At 42.6% G+C, this 21,916-nt stretch overlaps 2 protein-coding genes across 3 annotated transcripts; one reads left to right on the top strand and one right to left on the bottom strand.

Moving 5' to 3' along the window:
• The first annotated feature begins 5,843 nt into the window (after window positions 1–5,843).
• On the top strand, window positions 5,844–17,754 carry rgmb (repulsive guidance molecule BMP co-receptor b). Its single transcript, XM_044025836.1, has 3 exons — window positions 5,844–6,382; window positions 12,270–12,823; window positions 15,882–17,754. The coding sequence occupies exons 1-3, from the start codon at window positions 6,265–6,267 to the stop codon at window positions 16,638–16,640; spliced, it is 1,431 nt and encodes a 476-aa protein (XP_043881771.1). The 5' UTR covers window positions 5,844–6,264; the 3' UTR covers window positions 16,641–17,754.
• Window positions 17,755–18,727: 973 nt separating this feature from the next.
• LOC122769360 lies at window positions 18,728–21,789 on the bottom strand. Of its 2 annotated transcripts, XM_044025839.1 has the most exons (5): window positions 21,016–21,789; window positions 20,052–20,363; window positions 19,524–19,565; window positions 19,322–19,427; window positions 18,728–19,239 (listed from the first exon to the last, which is right to left on the bottom strand). In XM_044025839.1, coding segments are annotated over exons 1-5 (630 nt in total). In that variant the 5' UTR covers window positions 21,185–21,789; the 3' UTR covers window positions 18,728–19,238. The 2 variants fall into 2 exon arrangements, with proteins under 2 accessions (XP_043881774.1, XP_043881772.1); XM_044025837.1 differs by lacking the exon at window positions 18,728–19,239 and having other exon boundaries at window positions 19,283–19,427.
• Window positions 21,790–21,916: the final 127 nt, after the last annotated feature.

Raw genomic sequence — 21,916 nt, forward strand, 5'->3', positions numbered from 1 at the left:
TATATGTGTGATACAAGCATTCTATGTCACCTTTAAAACGAATTAATAAATGCTATAAATAAATGTTGAAAATCTCAAAAATGCCACCCTTGCGTTTTCATGTGTGATGTCAGTGCATGACAAAGACTGGCACAGATGGGTCCCCAGAAAAATATGCCGAATCGTCCCAACACTTTTAGTGAAGATTTATGTGTACATGTTTTAGATAACGTGCATAAAATGAAGTTAATTTACCAAACACACAAATACCGATTTAGCTGAAAGTGTGTTGCTACATTGTGATTTGGGTCACGATTGTTTGCCATTTTTAAAAGATATGTAAAATCTGGGAAACCTTATGTGCTCGCCTCTGTTTCTATTTCAAACTGTATGAAAATATTTTGGTTTTGCATCAGTATCAGTCAATCAATGCACGGCAGCAGGCTGGTCTGGGAAAAAGAGACCGGGGTTGAGAGTGAGAGTGTAAGAAGAGAAGCGTCTATGATTATCTCCCAGCTCTCTGACTCACATTAAAGAAAAAAAAAACACACACTCTCCCACTGATCTGACTTCTCTGATGACGCTACATTTCTCCTGAGTGTTTTAAAAGATAAACTGACCACGAGATAAGCGCTCTTGCTTTTCCCACTCTGACACGTTTTACATGGAGGCACCTGAAACCAGCCTCGGCCTCTGTCCCTCTCTGTGTCTCTCTGTGTCTCTCTGTGTGTCTCTTTCTCTGCTTGTAACAGTGGAGAGAATGTGCAGACAAAGGACGGTCTGATAAGACTAAGTCAGGTGAAACATAGCATGATGTTTGGCCAGGGAAAGAAACAGCTATCCAACACGTTATTATAGGATTGGGTTTCCACTTGAGTTATGAGAGGCTGTGATACCGTGATTTTATCTTTGGTGTTATCACCTCACATCATAATATAAACATGTGCGCACACACACACACACACACACACACCTGCACCCACTTAGTTTACCATTTTACTCCCCTGTCTATCTGGGTCAGACTTTGGATGTGTGGGGTTTGTGTTGGTATGCTGCTTCAACTGACACCAACACTGAGCACAGAATAACTGAATATACTATGTTGAGTAGTGTCAAGTGGAAAAATGTAATTTCAATTCAATAAAGAATGACACTTTTCTATTATGTGAAGGCCAATGAGAGAACATCTCTCTATTTTTACTTAGTGAGATTTTTGTTTTTACTTAAAGCTGGAGTTTTAAACATTTGATTGTGATTTCTGTTGCTGTTGATTTAATTATTCTGCCTCTGTTCTTTGTGAACAGACATGATGAATAAATATAATATTATTATATCATATATATTATATATAATATTTATATGTTGTGTCCTTCATATGAAAACGGGCTCTGTCAAGCAAGACTATCAGACCCGACTGAGGGAGCATTTGTGTGTATACAGCAGCAGTGTGTTTGTTTTGAGCAGAAGTCGTTTCTTAAACGTTTTGTGGATACTTCTTTTTTGTTTTCAATCACACTCGAACCTGTTTGCAACAGTCTCACTTTACAAGTGCAATGTTGCAGTTGTCACAATTTGTCTTTCTTGACAACAAAGTGATTCATTTCCTGTGTGGGAATGTTGCTCCGGGAGATCTAAAACTGAGAAACACAGAGAGAGATACTCGCGTAGCGTTGATGGGCTTAATTAAACACACACTGTGAGAACTTCCTCTCAGTACGTTTGAATTTGTATTGTGAACGTTTGACAGATTGTTTATATTCAAAAGTTACACAATGCATCTTTAATTAGGGGATGTGAGTATTCCTGAGTGTATGTGTGTGTGTGTTCTAAAGTTGAGTGTCTGCAGCAATGTAGCCACTCAACGTTCAGACACCGCGGTGCGCGCACACACACACACACACACATGCACACTCACAGGTGTTCCATGGAGTTTGCGAGAGCCATTTGTTGAATGACAGGCCGCGGTGTGGGGGAGGTGGTGAAAGGCAGAAGCGGAGGAGGGAGGCAGAGGTGTGGAGGTGAAGACAAGCTGGAAGCTTTCAAAGAAAGAAACAGACCGTCTTTGTGTCCCAGTTTCTGTGTATGAACGGCTGTGTAACTAAGCAGAGAGGGTCTGCAGTGTGTGTGTGTGTGTGTGTGGCGAGGGGGAATGACAGGGTCCTGTGCGCCCTGTGTCTCAGCTGTGGTGTAATTGATTAAATTAATTAGTATGAAATATAGAATTAAACTCTGTGAATAGAGTCATTATGTTATCTGGGTCTCTCTCTCTGTGTATGTGTGTGTGTGTGTGTCTGTCGGCTGATGTGTGATCATAGTGAAATATGAAATTAGTCATGATCAATAGCGCCATATGCACACATGTAATTGAATTCAGCAGCCTGTGTTTGCATTCAGAGCACTGATGAGTGTGGCTCATCCCTCGGAGGTGTACTTCACTAAATGTACTTAATGACTTTCAACCGCCGCTCATCAGACATTCAACAAACCCTAAAATTCCCCGCACAGAAGCAAAGGCTCACTCATTATCTCCACACGTTCTGTCTCCTGCCCGTATGTTTATGTTTACCTCGTTCAGGCCTGCTATGAATACATGAATGATACAGGTAACATATGCAACATATGTCTTGTATAAAGGGATATCTTACTTGAAAATGAGTTTGGTCACCTTTTACAATATCCATCCATACATCCATCCATCCTACACCAGGGGGCGCTGGCGCTAATCCCAGCTGACATAGGGTGAAACATGGTCTATCACACGGCGGCATAGAGACAAACAACCTCTCACACCTATGGTCAATATCGAGTGTCCTATTTGAGCAAACTCAAACACGCGCGGGGAGAACATGCAAACTCCATTCAGAAAGAGACTTGTTCTGACTGAGGTCGTGAATGCGGGTCTTCTAACAGTGTTAATCATGTCTATGTCTTAACTAAAAATGCATATTTTTGTGGGGGAACCATCTGTGTCAGTCTTTGGGAATCGCTTCATACGTTTACATGCACAGTTGAATCGAGCCAAGGCTGTAGTCTGACTAAGACAGGCAAACGCCACCACTGCATGATTTTGAGCAACAGTACTGCAGTTTATACTTCGTATACTTCCTTCTACTTCCGGGTCCAAGACCTGGAACGACATTTTGGTGGGGCGACTCCAGTCCAACGAAGTGTATACATGCAGGAGTAATCGAACTATGAATGACTTTATCCAGGTATGTTAGTCCGACTAACAGGCTAGCTTGATTTACTAACTCCTATTCTGGTTTTATTTGGTAGTAATGAGTAATGAAGATGGTTAGAGGAAATGTGGTGGAGTAAAAGTAGTTACTAAGTTACTAGAAATATAAATGACAAAGTAAAGCGCAGCACTGTACTGTATATACAAGTGTACAGCGATTCATATGACTTCCTCACTTATGGACTCCACATATCCTCATTGGTGAGATCAGAGGATTCTGGCAGAAACAGGAAGCTAATGTAATCTAATATGAGAGCCTGTGTGAGTCGCACACATCATCTCTCTTACTGTCAAACCCTCGTGAGCTGTGCAGTGACTGTGCGTGTGTGTGTGTGTGTGTGCAGTTGAGTCATGTTGGAGTGAAAACTGTTCAGCTGTGACACACATGGCACATAAAATATCGGACACAGTGAAGCTCTGTTTGCTGCCCCGGCAAAGTTATGGAAACACACAATAAATAACACACACACACACACACGTACTGTAAATATACACACGTAATGCACATACTCACACAAACAAGTTAAGCTATAAGGCTATAAGGATCTGGCACAATGTAGCCAAAGTGCTCTCTCGACAGAGTAAACTGAGCATTAAAAGGAACAAACACTCAGTAGATAAGAACACTCAGTAAAATATTATCTAAATATTAAGCCGCTTCTGTTTCCACTTTAAAACTGGTCAAACTCCACAGCTCTTAACAAAGAGAGAGAAAAAAAGAGCATTTTGGCTCAAGTTCAACTTCGACAAAGTGGATTGTGGGTGTGAAGTTATTGATTTATGATCTGTAGGTGAAAGGAACAATAGTGATAGCAGTTTATGGGCTGTTTTGCATGGTGATCACTGTCTGTCCTCATTCCTGAAACAGTTTTATCTCTTCATAGTCTTCCTTCTGCAGTTTACGTTTTGTTGCTGTTGTGTGTTAAAGAACGTTGATTGACAGATGCATCTGTTTATTTATATGTGTCATGCACTCAATAGTGCCCCGCCCATAAAGGCTTATAAAACACCATGTAGTATCTGACAATATACACATTCCCAAATCCATATTTGTAGTTCTACAAAAAGAAACAGCAACAGAAAGGAGATCATTTTAACTGGACACAATATTCTTATACTCATCTATAATTCTGGCTAAGGCACGTAATAACACATTGTGTTATTATTTTTTAAAATAGATAAGAATTTTGTTGATCTTTGTTAAGCTATGTAAAATATAACCTATTATCTAGTACCTACCTACCTATATAACCTACCTACCTACATATATAACCTACTTATCTAGTACCTACCTACCTATATAACCTACTTATCTAGTACCTGTCTACCTACTTACTACTTATCTAGTACCTGTCTACCTACCTATATAACCTACCTACCTACCTTACACCTACCTACCTACCTACCTACCTACCTACATATATAACCTACTTATCTAGTACCTACCGACCTACCTACCTACCTATATGACCTACCTACCTACATATATAACCTACTTATCTAGTACCTACCAACCTACCTTCCTACCTATATGACCTACTTATCTAGTACCTGTCTACCTACCTATATAACCTACCTACCTACCTACATACATACCTACTATAGTTTTTTTAAAATCCACAACAATAACGTTCACTGACCTACTTCTACGACACAATACAATACAGGACTGTGTCAGACTGTTGATGCTTCTTGCATTTATTACATTTATTATACAATAATAACTATGGACCTGCTGTAAACCAGTCAAACCAGTTTTATCTGTGACTGTTGCTTTTAATCTTTTCATATGCAAAATGAAATCAGAGGACATAAAACAAGAAAACAACCATGGATGTAGCCACTTGGTAGTGAATGTCCTAATTTCCTAAATGTTATGTTCATAACATAAAAAAAGAAAAAAATATATATATTGTATTTTTATGCCCAAAGTTTCATGTAATAATCAAACACTTTCTTCCACTAGTTGAAAAATATGAATTCAATTCATTCACACACTCCAACATGTTGTTGAGTGGCTTGCTCAAGGACACCATTATAGACTAGCAGAGCCAGGAATCGAACCCACAACCTTCCAGTTCAAAAGACAACTCGCCCTACCACTGAGCTGCCATGGCTCAATCCTTACTCCTAGCTTCTTTTAATACTTTTACTTCTAAAACTAATAAAGGAGTATTTTATTTGGAATAAATCTGCCTCCCGTGAAAAAGTGACTTTGATTTTAACGATAATGGTTTTACTTCAACAGCTCAATATTGTCTTACAGGTGGAACTCGGTATAAAGAGTTTGAAAACCACTGATACAAAAATACAAATAATGTGAGCTCTGCTTTGTGTTGTATAGCTTTCAGTCAGTGGCAGTAATATAAGTCAGAGCTTGGCAACACTGCATCGGAAACACATTATTCTCCCCTTTGTACACAGTGATTTAATGGCATCTTACCAACGTTTTACAAGTTTTATATCAGGCCTCTCCACTGTTTCGCAGAATGCTCTCTCTCCCTCTCACTAGAAAGACTTTTGTAGGCGGGTTTTCCGCCAACAGTGTTTGGTTGATTCACTATTGATTTGTTGGTGAGGCAGAGGAGGAGGAGAAGAAAGTGAAAGGGGGAGGAGTGGAGGAGAAACCCCGACCCCGCGAGGCAGAGAGAGACGGAGAGAGAGGTGTGATTGTGCGTAATTTGGAACGAGGGGAGAAAAGCACAGAGTGATCCTGAAACAGGAGTCGTATCGCGCCCTGACTGGATTTACACAGGGGGGGGAAAGTGAAAGTGCTGTCGGAGTGACTTCTGCTTCTACTTTGTTTTGCTCCTCTCTCCTTCTGCCTCTCTCTGTCTCCACTCCTCCGCCCTGCATTCCGCGCTGCAGCTGTGCTTTAATGCGCACCCGAGGAGGAGAGGAAGGAGAGAAGAGTGAGGAAGAAGAGACAGAAGGAGAAGAGGAGGAGGAGGAGGAAGGAGAAGAGGAGGTGAGAGGGCCTGGACACCACCCCTCCTCGCCCTCTGGAGGTCTGACCACTCTCCCCTCCTGGCCCTGCATGGACGGGGATGGGGAGAGCCGGATGCTGTTGCCGCGGGGCTGAGCGCCTCGCCTCCCCGTCTCTGGTGCGCCGTTTCCGGCCACTGCTGCTGCTGATCATCGCTCTCTGCTGCGGTGCTCACATAGGTAACTGTAACACACGCTTTTCTCTGTCAACTGTGATTTTTTTCTTTCTTTCTCGCACTCAGTTTGCGCCACTTTGAACATTTCTGTGCGCCCCTGCAGCGGCAACATTCCCCTTTCCCCTCAGTCTGTTACATTTATTATCCCACAGTCATCAGAGATACTCTATTAGCCCAGTTATTAGCGTTTGTAATCATTGCGTTAGGCCCAGTTCTGCCTGACAATGGCTCTCTCTCCAGCGGCAGTGCAGCAGTCTGAGCACGGATCGAGTTTCTCCTCTCTCCTGGGCCGTCATTCTCCTGTCTGCCCCTTAATGGCTCATGGAGGAGGGGAGGAGAGGAGAGGCATAGAGAGGGTGACTGAATACTTCTCCTTATATCCATACATAACAGATCTCTGCTCTGCTCGGACCACTGCATAGAGAGAAGCAGGGAAGCAGAATATGGTAGAATGTTAATATGATTACAGAAAGTTTGTATTTGAGATTTTACAATGTTGTAAATCTGAATTAATAGAGCAGTTAATGTTCAGTTTTAGAGTGCTAAAAAAATCACATCACAACTGACTTAAGTCTGGGCTGAGATAAGGAATAAACGGATCATGTAAATTAAGTTTTGAATCATTAAAAAAAGCAGCTTCTTAAATTAGAATTTACTGGTTCCTTTGCTCCAAATAACAAAGAAGATTATGATTAAAACTGAATAGTTTTGGTTTGTGGACAAAACATTTGAGAATATCCTCATTTCCAGGTTTTTTTTTGTTGGATCATATAATAATGAACTTTTTTTGGACAGATATATCACCTACCTACATCATATATATCATATCTACTCTACTTGTCTTCCATTATCTTCTATATTCTATCGCAAGGACGAGAACTTAAAGATATGAGCTGTTTCTGACGTGGTGGAGTCACAATTTTGAATCAGCTCAAAGGCAAGAACTGTCCGTCATAGAGGAACTCAATTCCAATTGCATTGTTTTAAACTGCAATTTTGATTCATTGTTCACTTCAGTTTTTGTATTCCTGTTGTTTCTGGAAAGTCACATTCCAGTTTAAATCCACACCAGGTAGGAGAGAGATAAACAAAAGAAGACTGTACTGTGAAAGCCAAAGGTTAATAAGGTGTTTGTAAGGATTACTGACACTAATGTGACTCCTTTTGTGTGTGTGTGTGTCTGTAAATGATTTACTAGCTCCTTATTTACCACTTTGCTTGGACCGGTTTTTGAATTCCTTTGCTTAAGTTTAGTGAAGACACAGATGCACGTCTCATTTGGTGCAAAGAGCAACATGCTCTTATTATCTTTTTCCTGCTCGTGTGTGTGTGTGTGTGTGTGTGTGCGTGCAGGGGTGGGGGAGTTGGCTGTTGTAGCGGCTGTCTGTTGAGCAGTCACACCTTCAGTAATTAGTTTAACACGGCTCGGGCAGCGGGACAAAACGGCCCCTGCACGCAGTCTGACGGGAACAGAGAGACCCACTCTTTAAAGACCCTCTTGGCACCTTCTGCCACGTCTGCGTCAACGCGAAAGAATGTGCATTATTTAGTCTTTGTCGCCCAAACATGAGGTTGTTTTTGTCCAAATGTGTACATTTCAGCAGGTTTATGCCCATTTCATTGTTGCCCCAGCTGTCACCCCCCCATGCGGATGACACACAGGAATGTCTGTATTGTCCACCATTGTTTGCCGCGTCAAGGGAGAGAGAGAGTGCGTGCCCCAATAAGCTCCAGCGAAGCCTCGTATCTCCAAGCTCTCAGGGCAGTTTGTGTGGTTTGAGCTCAGCGTGTGAGAGTGCACACAACAAGGTGATCAATAAGCACTTCTCCAGCCATTCCCTCCTCGCTCGAGAGATGATCCCAGTAGAGGCCTCTCTCTGATCTCCGGAGATCAGAGAAGTTGGAAGCAGCTGGACAGTGAGACGCGAGGAAAATCACTAAACCCGTGGGAGATGCAGCTTGTGGATCTTTTGACCTCTGGCTGACGGTAGAGAAGGTGCCTAAGGATGCAGGGAGGAGAGGGTGAGAGATGACTAGAGGGTGAGGAGCCCGGTCAGGAGATTTGGCTGAAAACAAAGTAGCACTGATGGGGCAAACGATACACGGAAAAAAGAAAAAAAAAAAGCATGACATGAAGAGTTCAGAAGAGAAAACGCTCGGGAGAAAAGAATACATGAGATGATAAAGACACTTTGTGGGGGGATGGAGTGAAAAAGAGGTTGATATAGGGCACGGAGGGAATGGTGTGGGCTTTTTCTGACTGTTTTATTGTGTCTATATTGGATATGTATCCCAGGGGGATGGAACAAACCAGGCTGTGGATGTATTAAACTGCCCTCACATGAGGACTTTATTCTCTTCCTAGCAATACTGTCAAGTCAATTCAGTATTCATGACCCCGGCTTGATTCGATTCCCCACAAATTTCCAATGTAAATGCATAGGTGGGATTCTCCTTTGTACGCGTGGCCATGCATACTCAGAGAGAGAGAGAGGACGTTTTTTTATTAAAGACAGCACACACAAAGCTTAGACGATCAAGAAGTGTGAAGAATTGTCCTTAAAATGACATCATACTTAAATTATGAAGCAGAGTGAGAGAGAGAGCGTGCAGGAGAAGCTGCAGAGCAGCTCTGGTGTGAAACTGCTGACGCTTGTCATTAGCAAGGTTCTAACAAAGACTGAAACAGTTCATTGTTTTTCAATTGAAATCTCAGTTTGAATGAAGGCAATTAGCGGACTGCACAGGCAGCTAGTTATTTTTCGATTATTGTACTTTAGGTCTATGGGGAAAAAGAGCCTAGCTTTTATTTTAGATTTCACTTCCCTGAGGAGTTAATGGTCCTATTTGCTAGTTTCAAGTCTTCATCAACAACACATGACGTCAATTCTTGTGTGATTGACAGCTGGTATTGTTCAATAGGAAAAATGTCCTTTTGCGCTGGCCAAAATACACATCTGGTGACTTCAAGACAGGAGATCAGATTCTTATGGGTGACATAATTACCAGTTGCCACCAGGGCTGCAATGATTTTTTTGATGAATTGATTAATTAGTCAATTACTACATGTCAAACTATTTTGATAAGCAATTAATAGGTTTGAGTGGGGTTTTTTTTTCAATCATTTTAGTTTTCTGCTTCTTAGATGTGAATATTTTCTGGTTTCTTTGCTCCATATAACAAATGGTTATCATTATAACTGAATCATTTTGGTCATTGGAGAACACTGAACAAGAAGATGATCAAAAGATGAATTGATGAAGAAAATTAGCGTAAATTTACAGCCCTAGTTGCCACTTGGATCAAAAATACAATACATAAATGTTATTTCTATCTTTAAGTTCTCATTCTTGCGTGGTGATTTTGATGTTATCTCATGTGGTGATGCACTGAACCCGTATGGAAGATGATGACAAGGTGACTGAACCAGAGCGACACCAGGAGTCAGATCCACTGCCCTCAGAATCAGAACAAGACATTCTGATTAAATTGGACGTGGTCTTCAGGTTCTGCGGGGCAGATAGGAGAGAAAGAAGGAGGCTGTTGGTGCACCAGTCAATCACACAATGTGGCCTCAGTGTTCAGACTGTCTGAGCAGCGGTGGCTGGCATGGAAGGCAGCCTGTGTGTGTGTGTGTGTGTCTGTGGGTTGTGGTGTCAGTTATTTAACAGGCTGGGGAGAGATTCTGAAGCACGATGTGAGTGAGTGGGGGTCCGTGTACCTGCACCCTGATTCCCTAAAACTCAGCGCTCTACTGCCCCCAAATGGTGGCGTCTTGACTCCTCAGTGCCCCACACACACACACACATCTGATCAATGTACAAATACGAGCAGGAATGTGCTGTTTGCGTATGTGTGCGTGTGTTTATGAGCTCGTGGTAACTTCGTAGGCGAGGGTGTGACTTTGAGGGAATCTGTTGATTCAGGCACTGAAATCTTTTTCGCTCGGCCGTGAGATCGTGGCAGCATCTGAAGATTGTGCTCCTTTAATGAAAGCATGACCAGCATTCTTTCTTGGACGGCAAATTGCACGTGTGTGTGTGTGTGTAGCTGCCCATGCACTGCAGGGCCGCTCTCTTTCTCTCTCAGGTCTAATTTAATAGGAGCGTACTGTGACTGATGCATTAGGTCTGGTCTCTAATCTCGCTTTCTCACTCTGTCTCTCTCTCTGATGAGCTATGATATAAAAGGCTGGTTTTTACCCTTGTTACATTCAGAAATGAAGCGACAGTTGGTGCACAAGGATAAAATAGAATAGGATAGAATGCCCTTTATTGTCATTATACAGTTTACAACGAGATTGGAGAGCTTCACACAGTTTGTAAATAACAACAGTTAAAAGAAAGTGCAAATATGCTTTATATACACACACACAGGATAAATATTTAAATATATACGATGTCAAAAAAGAGGATCCATGGTCTGGGGAATCACAATACGACTGTTAACGTACAATAAACACACACGCGCACGCAAGTCAAAGTCGTTTTGATTCCTTTGTTGTCGTTTGTAACACACACTAATGTCTCAACACAGTTTAATCAACAGCTATAATAAGCTTTACACAACCATAGCAGTAGACGTGGATGCCAAGCACTCCCTGTATTGTCTAGTTATCTCTGTCACCATAATAATATACCTGTTAAGGGTTTGTAAATGTCGTTTCACTTGCGTCTTGGCTGTATAAGCAGTATTATCTAACTCCGTGTGGGAAAACGGTCTTTATCTCTTCTCTGGCTGCTCTTTGGTTTATTACACTCGAGATTTATTACACTTACAGAGCGGCACTGCTGATTGATCAAGACTTTGAACGAGCGGCTGCCTCTTTTTCTATTTTTTATTAGGCTGGATTGTAACTAGCTGGTAGCATTGTGCGGTTCACATCAAAGCCTTCACACCGTAACTTTAATTGTCTTCAGTGAGCACATTAAATTTCTGTTATGACGCTTTTCCATTATACAGTTCTAGCATGACTCGGCCCAAATTCTTTTTTGTTTTGCTTTTGCATTAGTGATAGTACCTGGTACCTGGTACTTGTTTTAGTACCTGCTCTGTTGAGGTTCCAAGTGAGCTGAGCTGACACTAAAAATGTGACGTCAACAGACCGCCGGCCACTGAGAGTGTTGTCACCGGCAGAGTCATGAGCGCGACGTCCAACACAAGAATCAAACCGAACAGTGCCGAACTGTAGATCAGTTAAAAAGACAAGGAAATGTCTAAAATGTCAATATTTAACAGAGGAGTCTGGTGTATTTAGCGACAGCATTGCTGAGAGCCGGCGATCGTTAGCCGAATCACAACCCGTTCAGCCGTATATCAGGTCAGTGACTGTGTCAGACACAATCTGCGCTCCGGTCACGCAGGAAGTTCTGAACGATTCAGTGAGCGAATCCTTTTAATTCACTGATTGTAATGATTCAGCTCTAGTGCTAGAACAAATGTATAATGGAAAAGTGCCATTAGTCTCTTAGTCTTAGTGTTAGGTTAGCTCTTAAATGATCAGACATCAACACACCAAGTAACTGGCAACTGATAGTGACCTCATCCATAAAAATCCAAACTCAACATTCTCAATTTTACAAGTGCTGTGTTTAGGTTTTGCAACTGGAAGTTTGCAGACGTCACCAGCTGTCCATCACACTGGTCTCCCCCTCATGTGCTGTACTTTATTAACAACATCCTCAGGAGAGAATTAAACACATTTCCCATAGACCATCATTTAAATTAACCTATTTTTGCAACCAGCTGAGTGGCCCCCCCCGGTGGTTATTTACTATATACTTACTTCGAGCGTATCTTAATCCAGTAAACCCTACATGTGCTCAGTCACCCGCCTAATAAGACTGTCTTGCAGTACTCCTGACCATTTCTTTTGTGTGTGTCCTCTCCAGGTCAGTGTCAAGTGGTCACCCCACAGTGTCGTATCCAGAAGTGCACGACTGACTTTGTCTCCCTGACTACCCACCTGTCACCGGCTGTGGATGGCTTTCACACTGAATTTTGCAAGGCTCTACGCGCGTACTCCGCCTGCACCCAGAGGACAGCCAAGTCCTGCCGGGGCAATCTGGTCTTTCACTCGGCCGTGTTGGGCATCTCAGACCTCATGACCCAGAGGAACTGCTCCAGAGATGGACCCACGTCTTCCACACACCCCGAGGTCCAGCCTGAGCCCTGCAACTACCACAGTCGCACCCAGCACGCGCACACACATGCGCACTCGCACGCGCATGCACATGCACACGCCCACAGCCACAGCCACAGCCACTCTCGGCCTGGGTACCTGTTCTGCGGGCTGTTTGGGGACCCACACCTGAGGACGTTTAAGGACAATTTCCAGACTTGTAAGGTGGAAGGAGCCTGGCCTCTCATTGATAATGACTATCTGTCGGTGCAGGTCACTAACGTTCCTGTGGTGCCGGGCTCCAGTGCGACGGCAACCAATAAGGTAAGAGAAGAACTGGTGCAGAGATAAGTGGGCTTTTTGAGTCCAATTTGCTGTCATTAAGACTCTAGGAGTTACCTAAGTGAGAGCAGCTGCATGTGTGTGTGTGTGTGTGTGCTTGTTTGTGTACCCTTGTGAGGACCGTGACCATAGCCATAGGAAACAAGGACATTTTGGTCCTCACTTTCTGTCACACCTCAGAACGACTGTTCATGGTTAAAGGCCTGGTTTAAGGGTTAGAGTAAGGTTCATATTAGGGCTAGACGTTTAGCTATGATGATGAGGTAAGGGAATGCATTATGTCTGTGAGTGGCCTCACCAAGATGTTCAGCTAAGAAGCCGTACAAACATTACAGCTGAGTGATTAATTATACGATGTAATTAGCAAATCACAATGGCTATAATTTAGGCTTAGGGTTTTTAATTTAGGATACATGTTATGCATCTTATCAGACCCAGACGTGATACTTTACTGTTAAGGGTTTCAGTTATGGTAATTCATATAATTGCAGTATCAGAAATAATGCAATGAGGTATTTTTGCCCGAATCTTTCAGCCGTAACAAATGTGTGTGTGTGTGAGATTGTATTTATATCTTTGTGAGGTCCACAAAACATACAACCCTTTTTTTGTGAGGACATTTTGACCTTGTGGGGACATTTTGTCAAATTTATAGTAGGGTTAAGACCTGGTTTTAGGGTTAGGGTTAGAAATGGGTTTAGGTTTATTGCATTATGTCTATGATGTGTCATGTGCGTCTGTGTGTGTTGAGAGGCCACCATTGATTGTAATGACATAAAAGTTACAGTGTCCCGGGGAAAGAAATGGTATCAACAGATTCGGGAAAACACCCTGACTCTCTCTCTCTCTCTGTGCTCTGCTCTACTTTTCTTTTCTTTCCTCCCCGTCTTTCTTTTGCTCAGAGTGTTTTTCACTCCCTCCTGACTCACAGATGTGAGGCAAAGAGTCAAAGATCTTGTGACTGTCTCCTCTGACTGAATGTTGCAAGTGTTGGAAAACCTATATTTGGCTAATGGCTGCATATTGCATGACCTTTAATAACACGGAGCGAGAGGTGTGAATGGACTCACTGTTTACTAATGCATGTAGTATGTGTGTGTGCGTGTGAGTCACTGTGCGATAAATGTGTGTCCTTATCTGTGCATATGACAACCATTTTCAGCATGACACTTATGGACACACTCCGCCACAAGGATGTCGAGCCACACAAGCGGATCTTTGTGGTGTTAAAGAAGCAATGTTGATGTTTCCCCCGATGGTCTACCCTCTCTAGTTTAGTCGATAGCTTTAATTATTAAAACACATACACACCCATGCATACACTTAGTCATTCACTCACACACACACATGCATGTATATTAAGCAAATAGTTGGGCTGCTACGCTGTGGAGCTGAAGGTCTAACCTTGTGTCAGAGGTGGGGCAAGTTATTAGTCATGATTATTAGAGACACACACACACACTTCTTGCGCACACACACACACACACACATTAACAGTCCTCCAGGCTTAATGGCCTGCCAGGCCTCATTCCTCACAGCTGTCATGTGAACAAAGCAGCCATTCACCGGAACTATGATGTTAGTGCTAACCGTAATGCTCACACCACACCCTGTATCCACCACTGCTTCCACTCACCCACTGGCGCCCTGCGTGTTTTCATGTGTGTACGTATGTACGTGTGTGTGTACGTGTGTGTGTGAGCACACGTGTGTCAGCATGTTTGCATAGCTGTGTCAAATTACAACTTGTTAAAAATCCATTTAGTGATTTCTCAAATGTAGTGTGATGAGAGTCAATAACCTGTGTAATAGGTGCGCGTTTATATACGCGCGTGTGTGTGAGAGGGGGTGGCTCTTTTACTGTGGGCTGTAACCACGGCTACTTTTAGTTATGAATTAATCTGACGAAAATGATTTAACACACATTAACTCGGGACTAATCTTCACCTTTTTTAAAAATCTGTTGCTCAGTTTAACGTCATTGTGTGACTGCACCTACTGTGCTGAACTCTACTTTACAGTGAGTGCACATCGAGCCCAAAGTTATGGCTCCGAGGTCTTATTTTGTTGGACGGAGCGGATTAAAATCACTCAGATTACACAGTGAATATCGGGATGACGCGAGCAAATATTTGAAACAATTAACTGACAATCACACTAGTTCCTTTCACTTCCACCGACTAGTTCTGCAAGTTGTGCGAGCTCCATGTGTTTCTTGGGTGAATGTTGTTTTTGTTCTGTTTGCCTGTGCTTTGTCTTTGTAGCAGTTGTAAACCATTATTTTTCGATTATTCTCTCGATTCATCGACTACTCGTTTGGTCCATAAAATATCCAAAAGGTTTCGAAAAGTGTTGATCAGTGTTTTTATCAGACCTGGAAATGATGATAGTTCTTAAATGTCTTGTTTTGATCCAAAGAATCAGAATGGAGCACATTTAAGAAGCTGGAAAATCAGCAAACATGTTTTACTTATTTAAAAAAAAACACTCAAACAGAATCAGTTAATGATGAAGAAATTCATTCCTACCGCAGTGCACTGTTTCAGGTTTTTTTAGTTTTTCACTGCTGTGCAGTTTTTCTTTAGTTGTTGTTATAATTGTATTATTATACAACAGATACAATGTTACATCATTTATATGCTGCGCCCTTCATCTGAAAACAGGCTCTGTCAAGCAATACTATCAGCCGTGACTGAGGGAGCGTTTCTTTGCATACAGTGGCGGCTCAGGGGCGGACGGGGACAAGAGGTGTTTATCTCATGAAACTGCCAAACAACAGTTTCCAAAACTTTTCGTGGGCACTTCTTTGTGTTGTCTGTCATACTTGACATAAAACAGATCACTTCCTGTGTGCAGTGTGGGGATGTCGACATGGGCGACATGAGAGCTAATCACGTGGAGCTGAAAATAAACTGCTTTAAATCAGCTTTGTGCAAACTTATCTGTCAATGGTTTAAAAGTAACAGACTTTTGTTGATTTTTACAAGTTATACAGTTTCTAGTCCCTATAACCAATGTCTCTCTCTCACGTGCACTACAGATCACCATCATCTTCAAGCCCTATGAGGGCTGCACAGACCAGAGGGTCTACCAGGCCGTCACCGACAACCTGCCCGCTGCGTTTGACGACGGCACCGTGAGCAGCGGCGACCCCATCCACACTTTATCCGACGTAGACGGCGCGACCAGGAGGATGCGAGCTCTGTGGATCTCTGAGCGCACGCCGGGGAACCACGTCGAGCTGCACGCCGGCTACATCGGCGTGACCGTAATTGTCCGCCAACTGGGACGCTACCTGACCCTGGCGGTGCGGATCCCGGAGGAGCTGGCTCAGGCTTACGACGCCACCCAAGACCTGCAGCTGTGTCTGAACGGCTGCCCCAGCGGAGAACGCATCGACCGAGCGGGGCATCTTCCCCTGCCTCTCTCGCCTCCTGCTCTCGGCCTCCAGCTTCAGCAGCAGCGTCGGCCCAGCTTCTCTTCACAGACACAAGCGTACCCCTACGGCACTGCACAGGTTTTCAGTGTGGAAGGGGCGAAGCAACTCTGCAGGGAGAAGCTGGAGGTGCAGGACATTTACTTCCTCTCCTGCGTGTTCGATCTCTTGACCACCGGAGATGCGAATTTCACGGTGGCGGCGTACAGCGCCCAGAAGGACATGGAGAGTCTCCACCCACACCAGGACAGGTGGAGGATCTACCCCAGCGGTTCTGCCACCTCCATTTTACACTCTGATTTTCAGCCTGTCCACCGGTTCCCCCTCCTTCTACTGTGCGCTCTGAGTTTGGCGTTGATGTGAGAGTGGGAGTGGAAATCGTCTTGTGCGCCTGTGTGCGTGTGGGCTTGTGTATGTCTGTGCACTAGCAACAAAAGTGTGTTTTTGGTTTGTTTTGTTTTTGCTGAGCACTGATATAGAGCACTGATTCATCATGCAGATACTAAACAGCAGGCATGACAGGTTCCAGTTTTTGTGGTGGCAGATACGAGTGACACTGACCACGTCTGACCTGCAACAATCAGCCGCCTGGAGGCGACGACGTGATGGAGACGCGACGGCGGCTCGCGCGTCCGTCTTCACCTTTCAATAGGACACGATGTGCAGTGACATGAACACTGGGTGAAGTGTGTGTGTGTGGATAAACACCACAAACTGTAAATATTTCATTTTGTCTTCAGTGCACAGTGTAATGGCGTAGAGTTGTTTTTTTTTGTTGTGCCATTTGATGTGAGTTTTCTTCAATACCTCAGACAGAGGATGTTTGTTTTAATGGAAGCACTTTATTTTGATTTTTTTCTCCTTTTACAAATCCACATCAGTGTTTTCTCCCTTCACTCAAACGCTTTTGCAGACTCGCTTCACTTTTTGGGTTAGAAAAAAAAGTCAGCCGACTTACAGTTTTCTCAAATGAATCATTCTTTCAGTGGCTGATTTGACTCAGCGTCTCAAGTCAATGTGAGTATTTCTGTTGAATGTATTGTGTAAAAGCAAATGCCATCATTACTCTTTTTTTTCTTGCTGTACATATGTGTTGTTTTTCCTCAGTCCTGATTTCAACTGTGCGTGCGTGTGTGTGTGTGTTTTCGTTAAGCAGCTGGTGACATACGTGCTTGAATCTGTTTTAATTTCACCTGAGAATCACATCAGAGGTAACGTTTTCTCTTTGCCAGGAGGCTGTGTGTCAGCACTGCTTCTTTGTTTGGATAGCTTGTGTTATATCATTTGAGCCAAAGATGGATGATAGATGGTTTTTTATGTACAAAGGAAATCACAACTCACCACCAGACCAGCACCCTCCTCCTCCTCCTCACAGTCTCCCACTCTCCCCTCTGTTTTTACACTTAACTACTGTAGACTATTTTTCTCCTTATTGAGGTATGTGTACGAGACTGGAGTGAAGACAAAACACTGCAAATCACAGAAGAAACGTTGGGATACATCTACAGTCCTTCATCACGTTGGTGGGAAGTGATTGTTTTAAATGCCAACCCCTTCAACTGTGAGCTTTCCATACAATATTTGTCATCCCGTAGTACGTACGTACGTACGACGACGATGACGCCTCCCCTCGTTTTTTGCTTTCTAAGCTTAAGTCTGTTTTGTGACCTCGTACATCGCGTGTGAGCGTCAGTTTGGTGAAGAGTTGACTGGTCAGTGTTTGAAATACCTAACTTATTTATGAACGTAGTGTCCTGTAGAGGAAGTTAAGCTCCATATTCTTGCTGTTGGATAATAATTTAAAAAAGAAATGTCAGATGTGATTGTACTGCCACCTAGTGGTGCTCTGTTGCTATGTGTGTTCTGCTCAAAAAAAGGAAAAAAAATGAGGAAACAAAACTGTGTGCAAGTGTTTTTATTTTACTCTCTGTTAGTTATTTTATTAATAGTATGTAATCATTTTATATTAGGGAGTTTTGCTAATGCAATTTCCATCTAGAGCCATGGTTCTCAAACTGTGGTACACAAGCTGCCTCTGGTGGTACTTATCAGAAATACTGTTCCACTGTATAAACCAGGGTGTGTGATTAGAGTGTAGTAAAATTAAATAATAATACATAGAGAGTCACCGTATCTCTCGCTCTGTCTTAATCTGATGTCACTATAGCGGTGTGTGAGGAAGAGGAGGATGATGAGAGAGCAACTTATCTTTTTGGGGAATTTATTTTGTATGATGCAAAATAAATCTATGAATTTCAAAAACAGAATTAAATCTGGACAACTGTAATTAAAACACCAAACAGGCTTTTATATATGCAACTAATAATGTCATTTAATGTTGAAGGCAATACATTTAATACTGTGATAATTACAAGCAAATGTCTTATTACTATTATAAAAACATACTGGTAACAAACACATTTAGTATTAAATTGTTTTTGAACACATGACATTAAGTGGTGGGCCACATGTAATCGATTGGGGGGCCACCAGTTTGACACCGCTGGTGTAAAACCTTCACAGGAAAAAGTATGTGAGAATCTAATCCCTGAGAAATGTAATCCCCGTGTGAAATTGGGTTTTGTTACAGTTACTCTAACAAAGAATAAAAAAACATTTTTATAAACGTTCAATTACCGTAAGCCGTGTTTACACTCTCAATTTTCAGTAAAGATTAGTGGCCATGCTGTACAAACTCACACACACAAACACAAACATGCTGTACATACAATAGACAACGTTGTATTTGTAACCCATTTGTCTGAGGTTAGGTTTTGAACAGATTCCAACGTTAGCTTCTCAAACTGCCACAGCCAGCGCTGTATCACACCTGGCATCATGTCGGTGTGTGTCGACGGCTCTGAAAATGGCGCGATTTAGAGTATTTCACTGTGGGACAGTAGGAGCATCATCATCCTCAATTCCCTCATGTGTCTCGTGTTCCATGTCAGAGGCTCTCCGTCTGAAAAGTCACACAGACTCAAAATGAGTCCAAGAAACCCACGGTTACGTTCATTTGAAGACAAAGCACAAAGCCCCCTCACCACTTAATAACTGCGTACGTCGTCATCAGAGTGTTGAAGACCACGATCTTCATGAGGAGCAGCCTCATTGACAGGACGACCACCGTGTTCGTCCACATGACAACATCTGCAGGTCAAACCACACAGACTGAAGCAGAAGGAACTATTTCTGTGCAACAGGAGTTACAATTTATTTACAGGGGGGGGGAAAAATTAAATGTACCGTTTATCTCTTTCTCTTCAAAGCAAACCTTGCCTTCATGACCTGGAAATATAAAAAAATAAAGAAACATTGATGAAATGAGCTGGGAAATCTAATATATGTGTGTAAAATACTGTATATTATACAGTTATTATGCAATAGCCCTTCATTTCTCTTTATCACAATGTGTGCACCTTCTATAGTTGCAGAGTGTACGGGGTGAAGAAGTTGTGGTTGTGGTAAAAACAGAAAGGAAAATGAGGGATTAAAGGTAAATTACACTGGTAGTTTTTGTCAATGACGAGGCTACTGCTTATTCACTGTTATTTATCCAACATTAATATTGTAGCTATACAAATTAAGTGGTGATTATACAGTAATACTATGTTGTTTCCAATTAAATATCCTGGAAATAACATGGTAACCGTGTGAAAATGAGATTATTTTAGTCCCATTGTTTTTACCACATAATTAAATGTTGATTACATAGGAAAAAGATGGTGTTATGATAATAAAACTTCTTTATTACAAAATACCATTTTGTCCCACCTGACGAGGTGATGTGGTGTCGCCTGTTGACCTTTGGACGTCGTCTCTTAGTCACAGAGCAGCTGTACGACGGCCAGTCCCTGGTCACCACCGTGATTATGGACACGGGGCCGTGGCCGCGGCGCCTCCTGCTGAGAGCCACGCTGTTCGGCGCAGTCTGCGCCAGGTCCTCTGACGGTGACCTCCAGCTGACCTCCAGGTGACCCCGCCGGAAGTCGCTGACCATACAAACCAGCAGAGTCCAACCGAGCCTTTCCCCTGTCAAGTGGACCGGGGGACCCAGCGATGCCAGGACGTGACCTTTCACCCCTCCTGATCACAGGAAGGTGAGGGATTGTGCACATCACTGAACGTTAATGTTTCAAATCTTAATATATAATACCAGAACATTATAGTCCATGATCACATGGAGAAGAATATATTAGTTTTATTGACTTAAAAGTATAAAACATTAACAGCATTAAACAAAATCACAACATCCTCTTTGTATTTATGCTACAATCCCTAACAAGCCCTTAATAGAGATTACTACTTTGTAGATTAGCTCATATCTAACTCTGGGGCAGATGTGCATTGTCCCTATTAATTATAAAAATCAAAATTAATAATTTACACAGTAGTTACTTCAGTCAATTTGGAGGATAAAGTAGAAGATAGGTGGATGGATTCTTAGTTAGTCCCATTCAGAGACCTGGTCAGATTGCAGATTGCAGGAGAACAGTTCCAGTAACGGTCAGAAAACATGAAAACTTGCTCATACACTTGCACACAGAGAACCTGGACTCCCACATCTGTACCAGACGTTTAATCTTGTTCAGACTGCAACATGACGTTCACACAGTGAATTATTCCAAGCACCAGGTGTCAAAAACTGAGACACTTTCTTTCCCAGTCAACATCTTCAGTGTTAGAAACAACAAATCACAAGATCAGGATGACGTGTTAGAGATTTTAAAACTCTTACCGGTCCACAGATAGATAATAGGAAGGTAGAATAGACTCTTTGACGCCTCAGTCATGTTTGTCTCAGTCACACTGGCTTCTGTGGTAACTGTCCCTAGTGTGTGTGTGTGTTTGCACCTTGACTGTGTGAAATGGGGGCATGCCGTTTGGATTTGGCAGGAGCATTGCATTATGGGGGATTGACATTGTTGTGCCCTTTCAGTTACAATGGTATCCCCTCATAGCACACACACACACACGGACAGAGGGAGCAAGTGGGAGAGAAACACAGAGTGAGCTCAAACATAAATGAAGCTCTACCTACATTTAAGAAGAAAGGGGAAAACAAGGCAACAGGACATTCATGTGGACAAGAGACAGTGAGTGACTGGAGACACACCTGTGTGTGTTTGGCTGTTAGATCTGAGGTGAGAAACTGATCATATCAACACACCCACCTGTGCGGCACACACACACACACACACACTCACATGCATGCACACACACACATGCACAAGTTTTCGGGGTTTTGTTGAACGATTGTGAGGATATTCATCGTCCTAATGCATCTCCTAACCCTTTACTCATTTGATCATTCACACATTTAAACAGCTGCCACAAACCTAACCTAGACCTACACTGAATTCTACCCTAAAACCTAACGATAACCACTTAATCCCTAACCCTAAAATTTTAGCCCTAAACTTTACCAGTTCCTCATTGGGATCAGGTTTTGGTATCCATGAGGACTAATGGCCCTTACAAGGTCAGTGTTTATGCCAGAAATTGTCCTAAAGATAAATAAATAATAAATACAAGTACACACATGTCACTATAGGATAGACCCTAACCCTAATCCTGAGGACACATTATCGATACAGTGAAACATGGCAATATTTTGCATGGTGATATATTGCCTTTAA

This window comes from Solea senegalensis, linkage group LG5, assembly GCF_019176455.1.
Source record: "Solea senegalensis isolate Sse05_10M linkage group LG5, IFAPA_SoseM_1, whole genome shotgun sequence".
NCBI lineage: Eukaryota > Metazoa > Chordata > Actinopteri > Pleuronectiformes > Soleidae > Solea > Solea senegalensis.